The sequence below is a fragment of the Lutra lutra genome, chromosome 3 (assembly GCF_902655055.1).
Source record: "Lutra lutra chromosome 3, mLutLut1.2, whole genome shotgun sequence".
NCBI classification, from domain to species: domain Eukaryota; kingdom Metazoa; phylum Chordata; class Mammalia; order Carnivora; family Mustelidae; genus Lutra; species Lutra lutra.
The window spans coordinates 66,611,482-66,634,568 of NC_062280.1; the positions used below are offsets into that span (position 1 = coordinate 66,611,482).

General features: G+C 38.8%; 1 protein-coding gene across 1 annotated transcript in view; it reads right to left on the reverse strand.

Annotated features, from left to right (window-relative positions):
* The window catches only part of LRP2 (LDL receptor related protein 2), a 173,500-nt gene that overhangs the window by 83,477 nt on the left and 66,936 nt on the right, over positions 1–23,087 (reverse strand). The window contains exons 25-34 of the mRNA XM_047722149.1: positions 22,763–23,011; positions 21,185–21,396; positions 20,024–20,208; positions 18,773–19,001; positions 17,338–17,515; positions 15,117–15,245; positions 9,638–9,804; positions 8,469–8,612; positions 4,035–4,144; positions 1,874–2,051 (exon numbers count right to left, since the gene is read on the reverse strand). Coding sequence (XP_047578105.1) covers positions 1,874–2,051; positions 4,035–4,144; positions 8,469–8,612; positions 9,638–9,804; positions 15,117–15,245; positions 17,338–17,515; positions 18,773–19,001; positions 20,024–20,208; positions 21,185–21,396; positions 22,763–23,011 — 1,781 coding nt within the window. The remainder of the gene's footprint in view (positions 1–1,873; positions 2,052–4,034; positions 4,145–8,468; positions 8,613–9,637; positions 9,805–15,116; positions 15,246–17,337; positions 17,516–18,772; positions 19,002–20,023; positions 20,209–21,184; positions 21,397–22,762; positions 23,012–23,087) is intronic.

A 23,087-nucleotide genomic window follows, 5' to 3' on the forward strand; every position in this document is an offset into this window, starting at 1 on the left:
CAGAGGACAAATGGCCAGCACTTTTTGATGATTAAATAAGGACGTGGTTATTAGAGTAAGGGAAACATGAGGGTTCTAACCTGGGAGAAAAGATAGTCACACCTCCAAAAAGCCCACACATTCAGGAGGGCAGAGCAGATGTGAAAATAGGAAGGGAGAAAGGTGGTGGGCACTGTCTGGGACATAGTAAGTTGTCCACAGAGATCACACCATGTGGCAAGAGCTCCCCCATTACTGCATACAGACATCGAAGTCCGTGAAGTGCTTTCACACATCACTACTTCTTTTCAGTGCTCTTAGTTTATCACCACTCTAAATCCATATTAGGATTGAAACTGGCACTGCTGAATTAACAACAAACTGAACATCAGACCTACTGTGCAATATTATGGAGACCATCAATGTCAAAAACAGATCTGAAATCACTACTATTTAAAAAGCAGGGAAGAAAAGATAAAGATGTAGTAAAAAGAAGGGGCACATGCACCCCATGTTCATAGCAGTAATGTCCACAAGATGCCGAGATGCCCTTCAACAGACAAATGGATAAAGAAGATGTGGTTCATATATACAATGGAGTATTACCCAGCCATCAGAAAGGATGAATACCCACCATTTGCATCATCATGGATGGAACTGGAACGGATTATGCTAAGTGAAATTAAGTCAAGCAGAGAAGGACAATTATCATAAGGTTTCACTCATATGTGGAATATAAGAAATAGGACAGAAGACCACAGGGGAAGGGAGGAAAACTGAATGGGAAAAAATCAGAGATGGAAACAAACCATGAGAGACTCTGGACTCTGGGAGACAAACTGAGGCTTACAGAAGGAAGGGATGTGGGTGGATGGGGTAACTGGGTGATGGGTATTAAGGAGGGCACATGTTGGGATGAGGATGGGGTGTTATATGCAACTAATGAACTGTTGAACAATACAACAAAAACTTATGATGTACTAAATGCTGGTTAACTAAAAATAATAATAATGATAATGATAATAATGATTTACAGGGATTCATTTACTACCAACCACTGAAAGGAACTGACCAATGCAAAGACTGGGTCACAGCCTGCTCTTCAGAAAAAACAGATACATACTAATGATGAAATTTCATAAAAACAAATTACTAAAGATGATTTTAAATTAGAAAAAAAACAAAAATGAAAAAAATAAAAAACAGGGAAGAGACTGGCACACATTCAATACAATATCCACAGCAATATTTTAATTGATCAATAGTTATTACTGAGCACCTTCTATGTGCCTTGTCCCAGCTCAATTGCATAAGCACAACAGTGGTGATCAAACATTATTTCTGTGAATGGACGTAATTATATAGTTTCTTCATCTTACTGCAGAAAATAATGAGCTCAACCTTGAAGTTTAAAATTACCACCAAAGGGACTTTTCCCATATGCATCAACCATGTTAAGACCTTAGAGAATGGCACGTAGCAGGAGGGGATGCCATGCTCAAAAGCTTGGTATTTACTTTTTTTTCCTTTAGTCTCTACAACTGGAGAGCCTGGATAACTTTCAAAGAAAAGCACTGAAATCACTAAAACATGAAAGAAATGGCTCTTCAAGGACAAATAAGAAATGAAAATTGGAAATATTTTATCTTGAAGAAAAGCAAAGGATCGGGGAAACGGCAATGAAAATTACTCTATAAGGAACTATGCACAAACTAGTGAAAAATGACTTCAACTAGGGCAATATTTGCTCTAGGGAAAAAAGTTATTAGGAAGAAAGGGCAATAAAACACTGGTCCAAGTGGCCAAGGGAGATTGTTCAGGAGCCCCAGACAGACAAGGAACATCAGTATCAGCTACACAAGCTCAGCAATGAAGATCAACAGGGTGCGCGTACCACTCCCGTGCTCGTGACCGCCCAGTAGAGTTTCTGCTCCTCAATATCAAGGGTGATGAACTCCAGGTGTTCAAGGTTCCCCGTGAAGAGAACTTTTGGAAATTTGCCATCCATGTTAGCACTTGCAATCTTGGCCGGAATACCACTGTCTGTTCCTTGGTCTGACCAGTACAGTTTCCTTCAACCATGGAAAAACACCAGCATTTCACAAAACAGACAGGCATAAAACAGTTACATTAAATATTTAAATGGAAAAAAAAGTGTTATTGATTGTCCTCAAAATGTGCACAGTTCAGTGGAGGAAATCTGAACTGTTAGTACCTTGTGACATATAAGATGGAGGAGTACTTAGCTGGCGTTCTGTCAATGTCTGTATATTTCCTCATTATTATTGGGATATAGAGTCTATTGAAAATGGTATCTAGGGGCGCCTGGGTGGCTCAGTGGGTTAAGCCTCTGCCTTTGGCTCAGGTCATAATCTCAGGGTCCTGGGATCGAGCCCCATATCAGGCTCCCTGGCCTGCTTCCCCCCACCCCTGCCTGCCTCTCTGCCTTCCTGTGATCTCTGTCTGTCAAATGAATAAAATCTTAAAAAAAAAAAAAAAAAGAAAGAAAGAAAGAAAATGGTATTTAAAATAGGATGCTAGCAACCTACATTGATGGAGGATCCTTAACCCTGATCAGATAGGTTCAAAGTTTATGACTAAGAAAGAGCCTACATCAACAATCAATGCCTTTCAAAGAATCACGCACATACAGTGCACTGGGAAGGACATGGTACCACCCTGCTCACTTCTCAGACCTATTAGTTAACTCTTCTCCAAATCATCATCTGGCACAAGACCAGCTACTTTCTTTTCTGATTTTTGTGATGAAAAATGCAATATTATACATAAACCTAATCTCCACACAGAACTGCCAAATCCATAATACATAAAATTTCATTAATGTATATGAAGGGTTGCTTTCCAAGTCCTCTGTGGACATACCTTCTGGATATGAATCCAAGTTTCCATTCCTTCTATCTCATCTGCTGCCACAGCCTCAGGAGACAATCCTCTTATGGTCTTTTCCCACAAGTCTTCAAAACCCTTCATTCCAATCTTTATTTGCAAACCTCTTGCACCCTCCATATGCCCGTCCATGAACCTCATCTTCAAATCTAAACTTCTCTACTTCTAAGTTCTCAAACTCTGACATTCTCTGCTTTGACCAAACTCTCCCATCTCTTCACTGCTCCTATTTTATTTCTTCTATGGAGCCTGTTCTTCAACCTTAAAACTTGCCTGAGCTTCCAAACCTTTGGTTCCTCTCTGGCCGGACTTAATACATAAGCATTTTACCAACATCTTTATTTATTCTCTTGATCTCCCATTGTGCTTAACTTGTTAGTCATTGGCCCTGAGTTCCTGTCATAATTTTCTTTCTCCTCTCAAATTCCGGGCTACCAAAAGTTTGCTGGACAAAGTCACAAAACTCTTTTGACTTCTGAGTTGACTAAAAATTTAAGCTACCTAACCTTAACTGGGAACTCTTCCCTAGCTGAACATTTTCTCCTAACTAGTCTCCCTGCCCCTGGTTTCTTCCACTCTGATCTGACCCATCTTCCTGAAATATGTATTTGATTCTATCATAATTCCTTTCCTCCCAATTCCCAGCTGGCTTTTTATTTCTCAAAAGAATAAAATGTACCTTCTTAGCATAATGACATTAAAGTCCTTCTAGGATATTTGTCCCCAAATACCTTTAGCTCCCATCCTGTCAACCACCCCTAACTCAAAACCTCTGGTTCCAGCCCTCCACATGATCATGCTAAACCTTGAAATGTTTCTACACCTTCACTGCTCACTTGACCTCAAGAAACACTCCCCAGTTCCAACCCACTCTCTACCTATGGGAAGCCTTGAATTCTTCAAGTTCTACTTCAAATGTTATCCAGTTATCCAATGTTGCTAATTTAAAGAACATAGAACAAAACACAAATTATATCCTTCACATTAACTCAGAGCTATTTCTCTTTCTCACTAAGCTCTGTATTTTTCAAAATGTTGGCATATGAAATCAGAAAAGGTCCTAACTTTGAAATCTTCCATTTTATCAGGCCATAATATTAACAAGAATGGTGCTGCATAGAAAATACGTGTCATTTATGAACACTCACCCATTAGCAGGATCAACAGTTATGCCAACTGGACTACCAACTCCAAGAGCTGTCCCATCATTGGTAATTAGTGTTTTTCTGTATCTGATATCTCCCTGCAGTTTCAAAACCTATAGCACAAAATCACTTTTTAGAACTGAGTTTCATAAGGGGAAACAAAGAAAACTGAGATGAAGGAGAACTTACACAACAAATTCCAAAGCCCAATTAGAGATGAATGGGAGGGTTTGTGTGAGATTCAGATAATCCCTAATTATATTTCAGGGCTATGAGGAAATCAGCTCAATAGAAAATAAGAAAAGCAATATTATCCCTTAAATTCCTACTTCAACTCACCTCAAGTTTCAGGAGAGGAAATTTATATGGATAAAAGAAGGATTCAGAATTTTTTTTTTTTTTTTTTTTTTTTATGTGACAGAGAGAGAGATCACAAGTAGGCAGAGAGGCAGGCAGAGAGAGAGGGGAAAGCAGGCTCCCGACTGAGCAGAGAGCCCGATGTGGGGCTCGATCCCAGGACCCTGAGATCATGACCTGAGCCGAAGGCAGTGGCTTAACCCACTGAGCCACCCAGGCGCCCCTAAAAGAAGGATTCAAATGGGTAAACATGCAGACTCATCACCTGAGAGAAACTACAAAAATGTCTACAGAAAAGGACACAGGAGAAAACTCTGGAAGAAACACAGGAGCCCCAGAGATCTCCGGAATCCCAGTGACTTGACCATGGCACCCAGTGGCCCATCATCAAAAATACAGTTGACCAACCAGTCCAAATTTACTCCGAGTGAAATCTGTGACGGGTTAACAGTCAAGTTAAAATGCAAAAGTTCAAATCCCTGATCATCTAGATCGGACTGAGGCGAGTAAATTCACTTCTTTGAACTTAGTTTATTAGTAAAATGTGGACAATAATGGGATATTCTTCACAGAACTATGAGATAATACATGTAAAACCTTTAACACGGCACCCAGTGTGTGTTTCCTATTTTTTAATCGGTCCATTTACTGGACACTTACTATGTCACAGGCATTATACTAAGCATTGTTGGATTGAATCCTCACAATAATTCTGTGAGACAGATACCATATTATGAATGCCCATATTATATATGATGAAATTATTATATATTATATATTATATATTATATATTATTATATATGATGAAAGAGACCTTAAGTGGCTTTCTCAGTGTTATCTATTTTTAATTATTATCACTGTAATTGTGAAAACTAATGTTAGCAGAATCCTGAAAGATCACAGAAAAATATGGGTTACTATACTAGAAACACTTTCTTATAGGAATGAGGCTATTCTAATATGCACTTAAGACTGTCTGAGAGGAGAAGCAGCTAGTAAGAGATTAGAAGATGTATGTGATTGCTGACTGGCATGAAGGTTTTTCTATAAAGCTGCTTTTTAAAGCAAATAGATTATTTGTGTACCAGTGTTTACGTTTCTATCTCTGCCCTCTTTCTGTCTCTGTATGTATTTTTTCCTCCCTCCTCCTCTTCCTCACTCTCTCTCCCCACCCCACCCCCATTCACACCTCTCTTTAATCCCTCACTCTTCTAAATTTTTCTCTCTCCTTTGTGGTATCTTTCTTTTTAATTTGCCTCTTTCTGTCAAAATTTCTCTACTCTTCCTGGGCTTAAGGATCTCTTTAAATTAAAAGGAAAGCTCTTTTTCCTTTTTTTTTGGCATGTTATCAAGTTCTCTCACACAACCATGCTGTATGCCTCATTCTCCAGCGACATAATTGCGTTTAGTGAATGGGCACACAGCTACCCCTAGTGGAAAACAATTTATTCAGTATTTCTCTTATTTTCAAATTTGAACTAAATATGAGTTATTCTTATCCCGGAAGTTATTGTGTTCATGTAAACAGTAAGTGAACACTATCTCTGCATCCTTACTCCATCCAACATTCCCCTGAGAGAGTCACTACTGACAACACCAAAGGAGAAAACCAATAAAAAACACTAAAAGTGCAATTTACCTCCGGATCATTGTTCTCATAGCTCCTCTATGGCTATTCTGAACATACTGGTGGTTTGAGGGAAACCGGACTCTGTATTCACGGGCTACCTTAGTGTCAAAAAGTACTTTTTTAGTTACTGAGCCAGAATCCCATTTTACAGTATGGAAGCAGAGGCTCAGAGAAGTAAAGGTAACTTGTCCAAGGTCAAATAGCCTGTGAGTGGAGGAAATACAGTGCTGTCCCCAGTCACAAAATTGTATCTTAAAGTCCTTATCAAGTACTTCTCTCTGCATGGGATGACTTTTCCTTACTTCTTCATTTGGCAGAGATAAGTATGGGTCATCTTTCCGGACACAGCTCACAGGTAATTGGTTCTCCTGCCATTCTCCCGCCCCACACGTTTACCTCTTCCCCTAGTCACAGAACACTTTACAGTCACTGCTCATATTATACTTAACACACTGGAACAAAGCTATTTGTTTGCATGTCTAACTGTCAGATGTGTGAACCACTTAAAGGAAGAAACAAGTATTTTATTCATCTTTGAAGATCCAGGACTAACCATGGGACTGATCTGTTTAGTACTATGTGTTCAGTAAATCAGTAAGCCAGACTCAAAGCAGGTGTTTGGAATCCAAAGCAAATTATCTTTCCTCTGTGCCTCACTGCATTCAGGCACAATTACAAACTTTAGGCCTTACCGGCATTGCGAGTGCGTATACACGCGCGCCCGCGCACACACACACACATTCATTCACTCACTCACACAGTATCCATCAGCTGGTGCCTTTTCATTGTACCTAATACTGATGGAGGAAACATGCTCCCTACTTTCGGAAAACTATTTAAAAGGGAAGACCCCCATTTACAAAGCAAGAGACAAAAGACAGAGTAGGAAAACACTGTCATTCAGAACGAAGATGTGCTAAGATATGAGTTTGGAATTAAGGGTTTTAGGCAGTCAATCGTGCCCGTCTTTTGATGGGAGAGTGATACTTGTAGTTGAGGTTATGAAAAAATGTATTCTGTCACTATCAAAGGGGTTACAGCAGGCCGGACTGCTGGAATTGTCCTTTGTAACAAGGCAAAGTCAAAACACCGCCTGGGAATCAGGGCAGTGAAGCTAACTGTTGAAGCCAGTTTCTCAAATTATGTAAAATTCAGGCTTTTATCTAAACAACAAAGGGCTTGAACCAGATGAATCTCCAAGATCCCCCTCATGTTAAGAGCTTGAGGTTAGTTAGCCTTTGTACATATTGCAAATGTCCCTCTAATTGTGAATGTACACTACCCTTACCTGCCCTCAGGAATGTTGTGAGAATTTACTGAGATCCTGTTTGTAGAAGACCTTTGTAAACCACAAGCATGGTTCTGACCGTCAAATAAGCACTTCCCCTGTCCAATCTTTGCTGACTTACCCACTTGACTGTTAGAAGCTTTCCTCACCTTCATTTTTCTGAATACTCCATAGAGAACCAGCTAAGCAGCTGTTGCCTCACCCTGAGCTGTGAACTGTCACTCCGCACGTCCTCGCTAACTGCCCCCCTCACAAGACCCTCCCCTTGCTTTAGAAATTTTCACTTTCAAATTATTATGAACTAATAATCCCTTACAGGGAAGCCTGGGCGGCTCAGTCAGTTAAGTGTCTGCCTTCAGCTCAAGTCATGATTCCAAGATGCTGGGATGGAGCCCTGTGTTGGGCTCCCTGCTCAGCGGGGAGCCTGCTTCCCTCTCTCCCTCTGCAGCTCCCCCTGCTTGTGCTCTGTCTCTCTCTGACAAATAAATAAATAAAAACCTTTAATAATCCCTTGCATATTTTAACCTTGTCCCAGAATGGAGCAAACCAATACTAGTTGAGTTACCTCTGATTTACTTCATGTGACTGTATACCAGTACCCCATCTAAAATTTCTTCTGGGAATTAAAGTAAAAAGAATACTTATCACATCGAGGAAAGTATCAAAGGAATTAGAATCAAGTTTCTACTTTCTGTTTCACTGTTAGAAAAACTGTATGGAGCCATAGAAAGATTTCCATCTTAGAATAGAGGTAACCTATCAATTTGGTTTGTACTGAAATAGCGTTACAGACTTGATGAGGAAAGATAGGGAAAATTTCCAGCCTACTATATTCTTCCATACTTAATGCTGAATTCCTTATGTAATTTTTTCATTTTTCTTTTTATATATTTTTATAGATCATCTAAAATCCTTTTATATGAACAAGCTAATATTGATGCTTAGGAGGGAAATAAAATAAGGCAGTAGAAAGTTCCAAATAATTTATTTCTAAGGTGGTTTTATTCTTTCACTTCTAAAACTGATAGTTCATACTGATAACTCCTCCCTTTTGCTTCCTGCTGAAAAATAAGTTCAAAATCTAGGAAAATATTTCCTGTGAACAGATTTTAGATGAATCAAAAACCAGTGTTCCTGTAAATAGTATTATGGAATCATTACCTCAATTGATGGAGTTCCAGGACTGGTATAATATAAGTTTCTTGATATCCAGTCTAAGGCCAGGCTCATGGAAGACCCCAACCTAGATAGAGAAACCAATACTGTCCTGTTGGTGCCATCTGTCTTCACTCTGTGAATTTCACCCTGGAAAGAAAGATGAAGAGAAGTGAGCTATTTCAAGGACACAGTTTCTACATTGAGGCACTTTCTTCACTGTGGCTACTGCTGGCTGCCATGTTTCTTGAACACTCCTCACATTTGGAGACAAGGCAAAGGTTCAGCACCATTGGGTGGGCTTATCATGTATAATGCTAACATCAGCAATACTTTGAAAACAGTGATTTTTAAGTGTGTCCAAGGACTGTTCAAGTCTCATCATTTGGGCTGCCTCTGAGACTGGCTACAGAGATTCATTTCTCAACTACCACAGACCAGAGTCATAAAAATGTCATAAAAATAACCCAAGTCATAAGTGAAAATCAGGAGGCCAAAATAGCCATAAAAGCCCATTTTATTTACATTGAGGTGAGAAGCATCAAACAAAAAGATCTTCCCTCTAAAGATCTTGATGGTCTTGATCTAAAGATCTTCTCCTCTAAAGGGTGAGTTCCCACAGGAAGGGAACTGAAGGAGTGTTCTTCTTATCCTAGAGGCAAAGATGCTGATGAAGACCCCAGCATCAAATGTTTTGCTGGAATTTCCTCAGGGAACTATTACTTTTTGTCTTGAGTTATCATTTTTATGATCATCTAATATCTTCTACTAGGTTAAGCTTCCCAAGAGCAAGCCTTGTTACTCCTTCTTCTTGGTGTGTATTCTACAGCAGCAAATCATTAGTTCAGCACAGAGCAAAGAGTAGGCACTTAATAAATACTTGCTGGATGAATAAATAATATCCAATAGCTTAAATATGCTTATTATCTGACTGCTCCAGGCCAGCCAGGATCCTATGTACATCATTCACTGAATCAAAATAAACTTAGTGGTACTATGTGTTAATTAACTGAATTTAAATCAAATTTTTTTTTAAAAACTGAGTGGTAAATTAATTTATTTCTGAACCATTTCCCTTTTATCCACCCAACAAATGTTTGCTTGTAAGAAGGCATTAGTGCAGGCAGTCTCGTCCAAGAACCAGTTATACACTTTCAATGTTATTAAAAACTTACTGGATTCTCAACCCAGTAGATGAACTGCTCTGAGTCATCAAATTCCACATCGTAACCGTTCATCACCCCTGCTATGGGGACCATAGCATCGTTGCTCTTCACTTCGGGATTAAGGGAGATTCCAAAAATTATACTGTGTCTCACGGTTATTAAGAAAGGCCGATCATCTGTGAAAACAGCAGAATACTGATCAAAATTATATCCCACTATTCCCAGACATGTAGAGTAATGGAAGGCAGTGGACTGTTATCATCTCCTAGGATAAAATACACTTGCAACTTTGCAGCAGTAAATATCATACACAGTACACATTTCATCAGACAACCCAGGCCTTGGATTGGGTGTTTCAGCAGGTTTCCCGGGCACCAGACCTCCAATTCTATATATAGTGCTCCTGGACTTCCCCAAGGCAGGTCGGTATTTCCCTTACTCTTCGTGAAGCCCTTGCTTACATGGATAAAGCATCTGCTTTTCTAAGCATCACAGGGAACACACAGACAAACCTAATACCCAATAACTCAAGAAAAGGATTTTGGAAAAAAGTGAAAGAAAACATATGAACTATTATTGTTGAATGGCAAGTTATTAGTTTTAATATTACCAAGTGTAGCTTAGTGTTTATTAGAGACTTTACTAAATAAATCCAATGTATTATCTCTCCAAATGTTCTCTGACCAACAGCTGTCTTCTGCACTTGATTCTAACTCCCAAAAAAGCTGTGACTGTGTCTGATTTACTCACTGTTATGTCCCTAAACCTGGCATGTAATAGTTGCCAAATAAGTATATGCTAAGCAAATGAATGAACACATAAATGAATAAATAGATGGAAGCATAAATGAATATGTAAATAGTATCTTCTAAAGTCCTCAAAAGTATCTGTACATTGCAACTTAAACATCCTCATAGTATCTTATTCAAACTATCAGTTCACTTTATCTCCTTAACAGGAAGTAAGAGGTCTTTTTTCAAAGACAATATTTATCCCAACTGTAGTCCTTTTAGCAAAAAAATCTAAATTGATAAAATTCAAGAGTGGGGTATTATTTAGGATTATTTCAGAAAAGGAAAATTGCAACTTGAGTTTTGTGGTATGATGACATCTACATGAGCATATCACATATTAAGTAAAATTAAAATGATTAATCACTGCATAATTTTCACCTGCTAAAAATGATGGTTTCATTATTTTAATAATCTGGAAAGTTTCAGATCTTCAAAGGGATTATTTTGGTTCTTTACTTATTTTAACACCTCATTAGCTTTTCCTTGTTCCTGGCATTTCTATTACTAAAAATAACTTAGCATTTATTAACATAGTAAACATTTAAGGTAATATTGCAACTACTAACTATTATATTTTACAGCTATTATATACAGCTTTAGTCTTTCCCAATAAACCTGCAAAGTTGTTTTCAACCGAGGCCAAGGTAACTTGCAGGGGCTAACGTGCGTTTAACTCATAAGCCTGTCCTCTCTCAACTGCTCCACATTGCCTCTCTTCTGAACCAATGCAAAAGCCGTAATAATCATCCCTGTTTATTGAGAATATGTGCCACATACCAAATATTATTTCACTTAATTTATCTCCCTAAAGCCTCATAACCCTATTTGTTGGTCATAACACTTCCCCACCCCCTAACTTTCAAAGGAGGTGCATAAAATTAAGCAATTTAACCAAAGTCACACAGCCAGATCTTCAGACTCCAGAACTTATGTTCTTAATCACTACTCTGCAAAAAGTGTAGGCTGAGTATCAAATTATCACTCATTTCATTTAACTGCATAATATACTGAGAAAGCTATATTAGGAGTTCCAACGTACTTTGAAATTATATTGAGATACCTAATTATTTATTCATTATACATTATAAGTGCTCATTTGTTCAGTAAAAACAAGAAATATTCCCCAATATCACAGGGGAAATTTTAAATTTTACTTACTCAGAACTTAATACTGCTCTTTTAAACGTGTAATTTTCCTTCTGTTTAACTGGAGGAATTCTCAACCAGAGCACCTAAAAACTGCATTTCTCATCCATCAAACATGGGCCTTCTTGATTCCTCTAAGCAGCTCCTCTCTAGCCCTACCCAGATCTACTCCTTTGGCCACTACTCCTTCACAGGGCTGTGTCTCGGGCCCTTGAACTGATGGCTGCTGCTGGATTTGAGAGGGCTGACCACTTGGGAATATTTATGGGCAATGCACCAGAGGGGTAAGTGTCATTCAAAGCTGTACTGTCAGAAAGCGTGAGAGCCAAGGTGAAGGGTGATACCAGGGAAGAGCTATACAGGACTGACCACTGAGACAAGTGGCATGGGGCAGGTGGGGTGTGAAAAGTGCTCAGTGGGAAAGAAAAAAGGGGAGTGATTTTATGACATTACACAGCTATAAAGGAGCAAATGGGTTAAAAGTACAGAACTGAAGGTGCAAAAAAGGTTACTGGAGGGCTTGTCATTCACTCAGCATTTACTCAGTGCTGCCCTGTGCCACAGGCAATAAGCATCTATCAGGTAGAGACTAAATCCTCAAGGAACTTAGAGTCTACAAAACAAGGGAAAGTACATGGACGCTTATGATTCCCAATGATAATGGCCATGAAGGAATAAGCATAGAAGTACTGGGCTTGGACGGGAAGGACTTCAGGAGGAAGTGACATTTAAGCCATCCTAGGACAGCATGTCTCAGTCTTTTGGGTTTGTTTGTTTTTTAAGATTTTTCTTTATTTATTTGATAGAGAGAGAGCACGAGAAGGTGGAGAGACAGAGGGAGAAGCAGGGAGGGAGAAGCAGGCTCCCTGCTTAGCAGGAGAGCCTGGTGCAGGGCTCAATCCTGGAATTCCAGGATCATAACCTGAGCCAAAAGCAGACACTCAACCGACTAAGACACCTGTCTTTTGAAATAAAAAATCATTTCTTCATCTTTATTCTTTATGTCATGATCCCATTATGATTAATATTAGCAGAGCAGAGAAGCAGAGACAGCAGTCAGAAACAGGAAATTGATGATGTAATTGAAAAGCAACATTTATTTCTCCCTAACCAGGTCCTCCTTAACTCAGACCTTGCACTAACTGATCAGCGCCTGCAAACTTTCCAACAGTGTGTGCAGGCAGTGTTTCCTCTTACGTTGCACATAATCACTGAAATAACTTCCCTGTGTCCTTCAGTCTGAGCCAAAAACCTCTTTCGGATTTCAGGTTGTTTATTGTAGAGGATGCTGGGAGATGTTTTGGTTTGCTTTTTGTTTATTTTTTTGTTTTTGCCATTGCAGAGAACATATTTTCTAAAGAATAAAAAGCTATTTCATGCAGAGAAACTTCTCAGTTTTTAATTTTATAACATAGAATCAGCAAAAAATAGAAATACATTATAATTCCCTTACTGAACTGTAACCACTATTGATGTTCCTGTCTGTTGTCTTCCAGAACTTTTTATTTTTTTTTTAAAGATTTTATTTATTTTATTTAGAGAGAAAGAGAGAGCACATGCTGGGGGAGGGGGTGGGGCAGAGAGGGAGGGGGTGGAGCAGAGGGAAAGGGAGAAAGAGAGAGAATCTCAAGCAGAGTCCATGCTGAGTGTGGAACCCGATGTAGGGCCCTATCCCACAACCCTGAGATCCCCATCAGAGTCGAAATCAAGAGTCCTACGCCAAACCGACTGAGCCACCTACGCGCTCCTTCCAGACCTTTTCAAATGCATATTTTTCCCCTATGGCCAATACTGAACAGTATCTGCTTTTTCACTTAACCTTATCCCATAAGCACTTCCAAAGATATTCTAGACACTTAGTAAACAATATTTTAAAAGTTATTTAACCTGTAAATCAAGAAAAATGTTTTTATCTATAAATGTTTACAAGTCTTCTAAGCTTATTATTGAAAAAAAAAAAAAGTGGAACTCTTTTTTAGTTAACATATATTGGCATTAAGTTACCCAACTGGTGCTCAGAAATCACCTGAGAAATACCCCAAAAAATTCCACCTCAGTAAAGTCAGCCCATGGGAAAACAACTAGTGAAATTATTTAAGAAACAACAAAAGCTACTATTTAGATATCAATCACCATCAGATAGTAATATTGATTACACCAATCCCTAATGCACAGTTCAACAATCTTTGTGGGGTGAAAGAATGCTTTGTATCCAAAATGTCTATAGCCTAGTTTAATCTTCTGCTGAAAGACTCAGAGGACACACTAAATTGAACAATGTCAACAAGGATTAGGTGCATAATAAGTCTCTGGAGAAAAACAGCAAATGCCAATCTCTTTGTAAGCATTACCAATAATTAAAATCTTTCATCATGAAAGTATCATTGCAAAATATTATATCCTGATGGAATTCAATTTTCAGTAAGCCTACATCTGAAAAATCTGTAAACACCATTAATTTCCTGGACTCAGCATGAATTTTCCACTTGAAAACTAACTTCCCTCTAGACTAGGATTCTACTTTCTCTCAGTTTAAGAATTTTTTATCATTAAATATTTAACTTCTCTGCAACCATTTCTGTCAGTACCAAAACACATTCGCTCCTCTGAGCAATGAAAAGAACTGGAACTTAGAATAACTCTCTAGATTTTTAAGCAAAAGGTGAATGATTTTTTAAAAGTATTTATTATATATCTAGTACATATTCCAGCAGAAATCCCTTTGGTGGATTGACTCTATCTTTCCCTTTTGTTCTTACTCCCTAAAGTACTTTAGTACAATTCTCCACATACATTTCTAAAAATATCTAGAGTGGAACAAAATTAAATTGCTCCAAGAGTCGCTTACACAAAAAAAATTACACAAAGAAAATTTTCATTTTTAAAATACCAGATATTAATTACTGAAATTGGTGTCAGAAGACTCACACTGAAAACACTCCTGACTATTGTTAACAATAAAAACAAGATAAGGAACTTGAAAAATAAAGCCATACAGAAGTGTCAAGAATTTTTACTTCCCTCCCCACCCCCTTTTTTTTTTTAAAGAATTTTTACTTCTCGGGGTCCCTGGGTGGCTCAGTGGGTTAAAGCCTCTGCCTTCGGCTCAGGTCATGATCTCAGGGTCCTGGGATGGAGCCCCACAGTGGGCTCACTGCTCAGCAGGGAGCCTGCTTCCCCCTCTCTCTCTGCCTGCCTCTCTGCCTACTTGTGATCTCTCTGTGTCAAATAAATAAATAAAAATTTTTTAAAAAAAATTTACTTCTTAAGCACAGAATCTGGAACTTCCTATCTTCACAGCTTGCCTAACTGTGACCAGGTAAGACAAAATACGAGGTTAAAGATTGCTGAAGCACATGTGTACATTATGAGCTTCGCATGCAGAAACCGTATTACAGCTGAGGGGCTCACATCAATCACCCCAGAGAGCATGTACTCCAGACACTTGCTGCATCGAAGCGAACACAGCCCACGTTCCATTAGCAAGTGGCTTAGAGCTGACACCGCTTGTTAGACTATGGTGGGCTCCCCTTTCAGGCATACTGTACCTTTCAAGCAAGTCACAGAATCATGAGAAAGACTCCAACCCGAAGGACAAGCACAGGAATAAAGGTGTGGCCGCTGTGAGGAAAGCAGGCATAGATGACTGCAGGAGGAAAAAGCACATGAATTTTCACCTGTAACAGAAAAAGGAAAGACGAAAACATTGGCGAATGGAAGACCTCTCACATTAAGTGCACAGAATGAATGGACAAAGGAAATGTGGTACACACACACACTATTAATATCATTCAGCCATAAACAAGAAGAAACTCTTGCTGTTTGCAACAACATGGATGGACCTTGAAAACATTACACTAAGTGAAATCAGAGAGAAAGACAAATACTACATGATCTCACTGGTATGTGAAATTTAAGAAAAACCAAGTTCATAGAGACAACAGACTGGCGGTTGCCAGCTGCATGCAGTAGACGGTGGGAAAACACAGGTGAAGGTGGTCAAAAGTAAAAACTTCCAATTACAAAGATCAGTGAGTCCTAGGATGTAATATACAGTATGATGACTATAGTTAACAATGCTGATTTATCTATTTTAAAGTAGTTAAGAGGGTACATGTTAAAAATTCTCATCATACACACAAAAATTTTGTAACTTCATATAATGGGGGACATTCACTAAACTTCTTGTCATGATCATTTTATAATATATACAGATATCAAATCATGTTGTAAACCTAAAAATACAACCTCATATGTCAAATTTCTCTCAATTAAAATAAATGAATACATTTTAAAATGTGCAGACAGACATGCTGTTACTGTCCTCCCAGAGACCTCCAGTGGAGATACAGTACATTAAATTACCCCTGTTGGGTTTTTTTTCCCCCCCAAACAATTACACTCTTTCCTAGCATTGTGCTTTCAACAGAAAATTGGGAAGAGGGGGAAATGACTTGCCCAAGGTCACAGATCAATCCTGTCTATAACCAGACTATGAACAAACAGCCACTGAGTAATCCAGAGCTTAGTAATAGAAACATGATGCCAAATAATACGTGTCTCTTTGCCTGAGCTAAAAGAGATCTTTTTACATTAAATGAAACTGACATGCACGTTCCCTTTGTGACCTTGACATTTACCCACTGTTGTCCAAGTTTTGGTTAGATAGCCATCTTTTATTCTTCTATTGATGACATCTTTGTGTCTCTCTGTTTTTTAAAAATAAGGGATCCTGTGTGCAACCCCAACTCACAGGATGTTCTCTGGATCTTTTATGTCCTTATTACATATAATGTGTTAGATTCATTCACTTGAAAAATGTTCACTATGTTCCAAACACCATTCTAAGCACTGAGAACACTGTAAACATAGAGCAGATATTCTAACAAAGGAGACAGAACTAAACTCATAAATGATGTGATTTCAAGATGTGTAGGTGAAAAGCGAAGAATTACGAGAGAGGTAAGCTATTTTGGACATATGGCAGCCAAGGGCCACCAAGGAGTATTTGCGAGAATCCAAAATGACACTGAAGGGGCAACTCAAGCAGAAGTCTGGAAGAGGGGTGTTCCAGGCAGTAGAAAGAACTGGTACAGAAGTTCAGAATAGGAAGCAGCCTGGTATGCTTCGGGACCAAAATGAAGTCCAGCGTGGCAAGAGTACATGGAAGAAGAGACAAGGAAGAAAAAGGGCCAGATTCTGAGACATGATGAGAAAGTACCAGAGGGAGGGTTTCTTGTTTGTTTTTTTAAGAGAGAAGATTAAGTGAGGATTAAGCAACTTATCCCTCTTCCCACCAGAAAGAACACTACCAATGCAAATGTTTAAGTCACCCAGCCATGCACACCCTACATCTAGGATGACTTGGGGAAGCTGCAGCACGGAACCTTCAGGACACCGGTGCCGTAATAAACAAGTCCTAAGAATAAGCTGCTCTAAACCACAGAGAGGTAGCAAGAAAAGGATCTGAGAGACTATCTGGTCTGTGTTCCAGTTGTCAGCCAAGGAAATGGGGATTCTGAGACCGTCCCAGAGACAGAAGCCAACTGCCGAATAAAAGGACACAATTTCAATTTGCTGTTGTTACACACAAGATTTTTGTCTACCATGGTAAATAGAAGTAATGGAACGGTAAGGACTGGGGTGGTTGGTAAAGAGGAAAGGAAAAGGTATTGCCCAAACAAACAGGTCTGCAACACTGTACACTCAGCATTCCCTGCACACGTGTTTTCCAAGCTAGTCCCAGCCATGTGTCTCTTTATCACTTACCCTCTGGTTGTTTCACAGGATGGACTGCAACAACCCCAAGGGGCTGCTGAAGATTACGAATTACGACGGACTGGTTCCCACCATGCCACTTATTCGCTTGAACAACTTGGTAAGTTGAGCGGTCAGTCCAGTACACGGAATCTTCGAAGAGAGTGAGGGCATAGGGATGTCGCAGAATCTGTGGAGCCAAAGAGAACAATGAGACTTCACCCAGAAATAAAAAACAAGGTGACTAATATACAAAAGGAAAAGGGTATCTGTCCAAGAAGATGGTTTCCTTTAGCATTTAATTATTTAAAAAGACATAGGGAAGACATTGTGCAAGAGACATAAAAAAATTCACTGCTTGACCTATATATACCCCATTGTATTACTCAAAACTGTTTCACCTGGGTGTCATTTAGTTTTCCTTTTTACTCTGGTAATTACTCTGGGCATCCAATTTACAAACAAAAGCAACATTTTAGTCTAAAAGTAAGATGACTTATCGGGATCCCCTACTCCCAAGCCTCAGCCCCCAGCCCATTATCACCACTGTTTATCCAGTGCTATCTCTGCCAGTCACAGATTCACATAAATCTGATAGTAGATGCCTATTGTCTGAAGGTAGGGAGGCCCTGCCAGGGTCTCTTAAAGCCACAGACCTATCATCAGTGACAACTGTATTATTTTTTATTACTTTTTTAGACTTATTTATTTTAGAGACAGAAAGAGCATGATCAGGGGAAGGGGCAGAGGGAAAGGGGAGAGAGAAACCCAAACAGACTCATGCTGAGCACAGATCCCAATGTGGGCCTTGATCTCAGGACCCTGAGATCATGACCTGAGCTGAATCAAGAGTCAGACCTTAATTGTCTAAGCCACCCAGGTACTCCAACAATGACAATTTTAAATAGAAGTCAGGAACAGCTCTTTGGTAAAATACATGTTTTCTGTATTTTCCCATTTAACTTGTGAAGAGAATTCACTGGAATTTTCTGAATAAAAATTGATTAACATACAGAATTGTCTAATCAGTAAGTTGTGCACCTGAAACCAATATAACATTGTATAACAATTATACTCCAATGAAAGATATGAAATATGTAACAGGTTATGATTTAATTGAGGAATTTAAATATGAAATTATTAATTTTTGCTTAACACACTTATCTAAACCATAGGAGCAACAGATCAGCATATACAGGTCAACTAAATCACACAAACAATTAATCCTTCCTGGACATGGCACAATCTGACCATGAGCTGGAATAAAAATATTTATTCTCTGTTGGTAAGAAAAGATGGATTGGCCCTCATTCCTGTTGACAGTCCCTGGATTGACCTGGTAATGTCTAAGACACAATAATTCATTTCTTAGTTTTCTTATTACTGTATGTGCTTTCGACTAAGCTACTCTTATGGTTCAGTTTAGTCTTCCTTTATATCAACTTACCAAATCACTGGCTATCACCTGCCTCCGATGTTGTCCATTATAATCACAATAGTCTATGTAATCAAGATAGGAATCCATAAAGTACAGCAGTCTGTTGGGGTAGTCAATAGTTATGCCACTGGGCCAGAAAATCTTGTCCTGGACGATAACAGTACGCAGACTGCCATCCATGCTTGCTCGCTCGATACGGGGGTGGTGGCCCCAGTCAGACCAGAACATCAAATGGTCACTGCAAAATGAAATTTGTTACCAACTGGAAAGGATGTATTTCAGTCTGGAAAATAACTGCCACTTTAAGTAAGACAACATCATCTTTATGTGATGCTTAAAATAAATCATCTCCAGTTCAGAAAGTCTGTACAGAGTGTATTATTTCCTCTGTGTCCCCAAGTAAAACTGTGATCATAATGCAGTCATAAGCCATCTGGGTGTTTCTAAAATGTTCATAAAACATGCAGAACATTATGACAATGAAATGTCTCAATGTCTATTCATGTTTCTGTATAATCCACAAATAGCTGATCTATAAACATCCATCTAGCCTTGTTTATCTACCCTGTCATTTTTTTAAGATAAGAGAGTCACTTGTTCATCATCAGAGATCAATCTTAAATTTCACTGGTGTGTATACTTTACAATACCTAGGAAGTCATCATTGCCATCAAGCATCATCTGCCTAACTCACGATTCTACCGAAGAGAATCTAAGTTAGAGAATCTGAAGTAAATTCAAGGAAGGAAGCCATCCAAGGTTTCAAAGCACATGGGAGAATTTCTCCTTCCCTTTGTTTGACCAGCAGGCAAACTCTTTCCTCCCTACATGACCTAAAAGGGAACTCTAATAACATAAAACTAAAGCAGGAAAATCTTGCTTTTTGTTGTTGATGTTGTAGAACAATGAGATATCAAAGTTACAAACTGGCCCATCTATGGGATACTATTATGTGCATTCATTGGAGACCTATTTATATAATTCAGTAACAATCAGTTCAATAATTGTATTACCAAGCTAATGAATCCACGTGTTCAAGTGAACAACCAATCGCTCTTATGATTTTATGAAGAAGACTAAACAGATAAAGGAAGGATACCAATTAACCCCTGGATGGTTACCATTTCTACAGAGATGTTTAAACAAGGTTTCATTTCAAATGTTGAGGTATGCATATCAGCCACATCAGGTTACAACTGTTTTTCCCTCATAATCATGTCACAGCAATATCATTAAAAAAGAAAAAAAAAAAAGCCTTACCTAATTCTGGGATCTAATGCTAGTCCCCTTGGATTTGATACATTCTTACTAATCAGCACGGTCCTGTGGCTACCATCCAGTTTAGATACTTCAATTGTTTCCAGAGCAAAGTCTGTCCAGTAAAGATTGCGACCTACCCAATCTACCACAATACTTTCAGCCATAGTGACACCACTGTTAAGTATCTAAAGACAAAAATGAATACAAAGTGAATTCTAAAGATAATTAATAAATACAAACATTGAAATTATATGAAAATCTACAGTAAGACAACTGAACTCCTATGATTGCTTAAGACGATGAGAAAATTTTGTCTTCCAGGTAGCTAACCACCAAATCAACAGTAGGGCTTTCCAAGAAAAATATACTACATTTTGTAGGATTGAATACTCTAGGATACTTCTACTGCTTAAACCTTCTGCATTTAAACAAAAGCTCTATCCATTCGCTAAACTGGCAAATCGATGAAACTTTGGGACACCTGGGTGGCTCAGTTGGTTAAGCAGCTGCCTTCAGCTCAGGTCATGATCCCAGCGTCCTGGGATCGAGTCCCACATCGGGCTCCTTGCTCGGCAGGGAGCCTGCTTCTCCCTCTGCCTCTGCCTGCCATTCTGTCTGCCTGTGCTCGCTCTCTCTCCCTCTCTCTCTCTGACAAATAAATAAATAAAAAATCTTAAAAAAAAAATCTATGAAACTTTATAATGTTCACAAGCCAAAATAATCTCCTTATTGATTAAATGCCAACAATTACAAAATAAAGTCCTACAGGGCTGAGGAAACACAACCATCAAGTGTTAAGAAACAAACTGTGGGAGATGGATCGAGAAACATAACCAGACTAAAACTAAGGAAAAGCAACCCCTAACTCCCACATATTTTCCTTTGCTCTCATCCACTATGGGGGAAAAAATTGTGAAGTCTCAGGATCATGTGACCTGGAATTCAGAATCACAGATCTGCCTTCGGAGGCCACATTCTTTTCTAAAATACCCGTATGTATTGGGAGTTATGAACATCCAGGCCTTTTGGGTACAATGCAGCCCAGAGGGGAATATGAGAGCTACCCATGATGAGGTAGGACCTGTTCTCCTGGGTAAGTAAGAGTAACAGACCCAAGATAGGGGGACTAGTCAGGCTGACGATCAGCAGAAATGTACTTACTACTCTTCTGTCTGTTCCATTCTGAAACGCACTCCAGATTTTACCCTGACTTCCGTCAGACCAAAAGACACGACCACTGACTGAATCAAAATCAAGAGCTACAATGTGAAAACCATTCTGGACAATTGAATAGATACTGTGAACGTGGGAGGTGATATTGTCAGCAATAATCTGGTTCTGACTTGCCACAAGCAGCAACAGGCTTTCAGATCCTGTCCAAGAAGAAGATGCAAAAATGTCAATGAATGTGGGAGAAACCACAATTAAAACACCGCTTAGGGTATTATGCTTAGCAAAATAAGTCATCAGAGAAAGACAACTATCAAATGATCTCCCTGATATGAGGAATTTGAGAGGCAACGTGAGGGGTCTGGGGGGTAGGAAAAGAATAAATGAAACAAGATGGGATCAGGAGGGAGACAAACCATAGAAGACTCTTAATCTCACAAAACAAACTGAGGGTTGGGGTGGGGGGAGGTGGGTAGGGAGAGGGTGGTGGGGTTATGAACACTGGGGAGGGTATGTGCTATAGTGAGTGCTGTGAAGTGTGTAAACCTGGCAATTCACAGACCTGTACCCCGGGGCTAATAATACATTATATGTTTATTAAAAATTTTAAAAATTTGAAAAAAAAAACACCTCTTAAATATTTGATGCAATACTTTTGATAACAGAAGGAAGATTTAACTCCAAACTATAGTACTAGGAAAAACAAAGAGAAGTCCCTATAAAAATAATTTATTCATTTCACGTTTATCTTAATAGCTGATTTTCACGAGTATTTAATATAAGCTTTTTCCAAAATAGCTTTCTTCCTTGCATTATACTGCAATGTTTGTCTCACTATCAATCTGGAACGAACTATCCTTGCATTTTTCCAGTTATTATTTGTTATTTTTGTACTTACTTTTGAATATTATCTTCCCTCCTGGAATGTAGGCTTCCTAACAACAGGAATTAATTCTTAAAATATTTTTGTTTTGCCTGAGGCACTGAGCTGTAGCAGAGACTTTTAATTATCTCTCAATATCCCCTCTCCACTTCTTTTTTGGTAATAAATGACGCCAAGCTTTAGCAGGGCACACAGCCGTTACCCCTAACTTTATCACCTGGACTGTCTACCATCCACATTCCTACTTGAAAAAGAAAGGAACCATCTATTTTTTCTTACCCTTCTTTATTTGGTCACTTCTGAAGCAGTCAAATCAATAGCTTCACACATACTATAATCACTTTCACATCATAGAAACTGAATTAATATTGGTCGAATTGACTCATGTGATATAGAAATCATTTTTAAAAAATACAAAAACCATTGATAGTATTTTAAATAATAGAAAATCATCCACCTACTTATGTTTAAACTTCTATTTTCCAAAATATGCCAAGATCTTTATGAGTATTAACTTATTTAATCCTCATAATAAACTGAGGTTTAAGGAGGTTACAGAACCCATCCAAGATTCAAGTCCATTTGACTCCAACACTGTCAAACGCCTACACGCAACATTTGATCTTAAATTCTTGAGTGTGCGTTATACTGGCTGGAGTTAGTTCACTTTCAAGTTCAGTCATTACCTGTAATTTTGCAAGTCCTTCTGTCAGTGTCTATTGTGTATTCATCATCACACCAGCACCGGAAAGAACCTCTCGTATTGAAACAATGCTGGCTACAAAAGCCTGGGACATCACATTCATCTATGTCTTCACAGGTCTTAGAATCATTGGCAAGAAGGTATCCTGATGGACACAGGCACTGAGCCCCAAAGGGGCCCTGAACGCACTGATGAGTACAACCACCATTGGAATCTGAGCAGCTATCCTGGTCTAGAATAAAGAGAATCACAAAGGAGAAAAGTCAGGAATCTTTGCTTTTTTGGTTTAGTCTGTTGTAACATTTGTC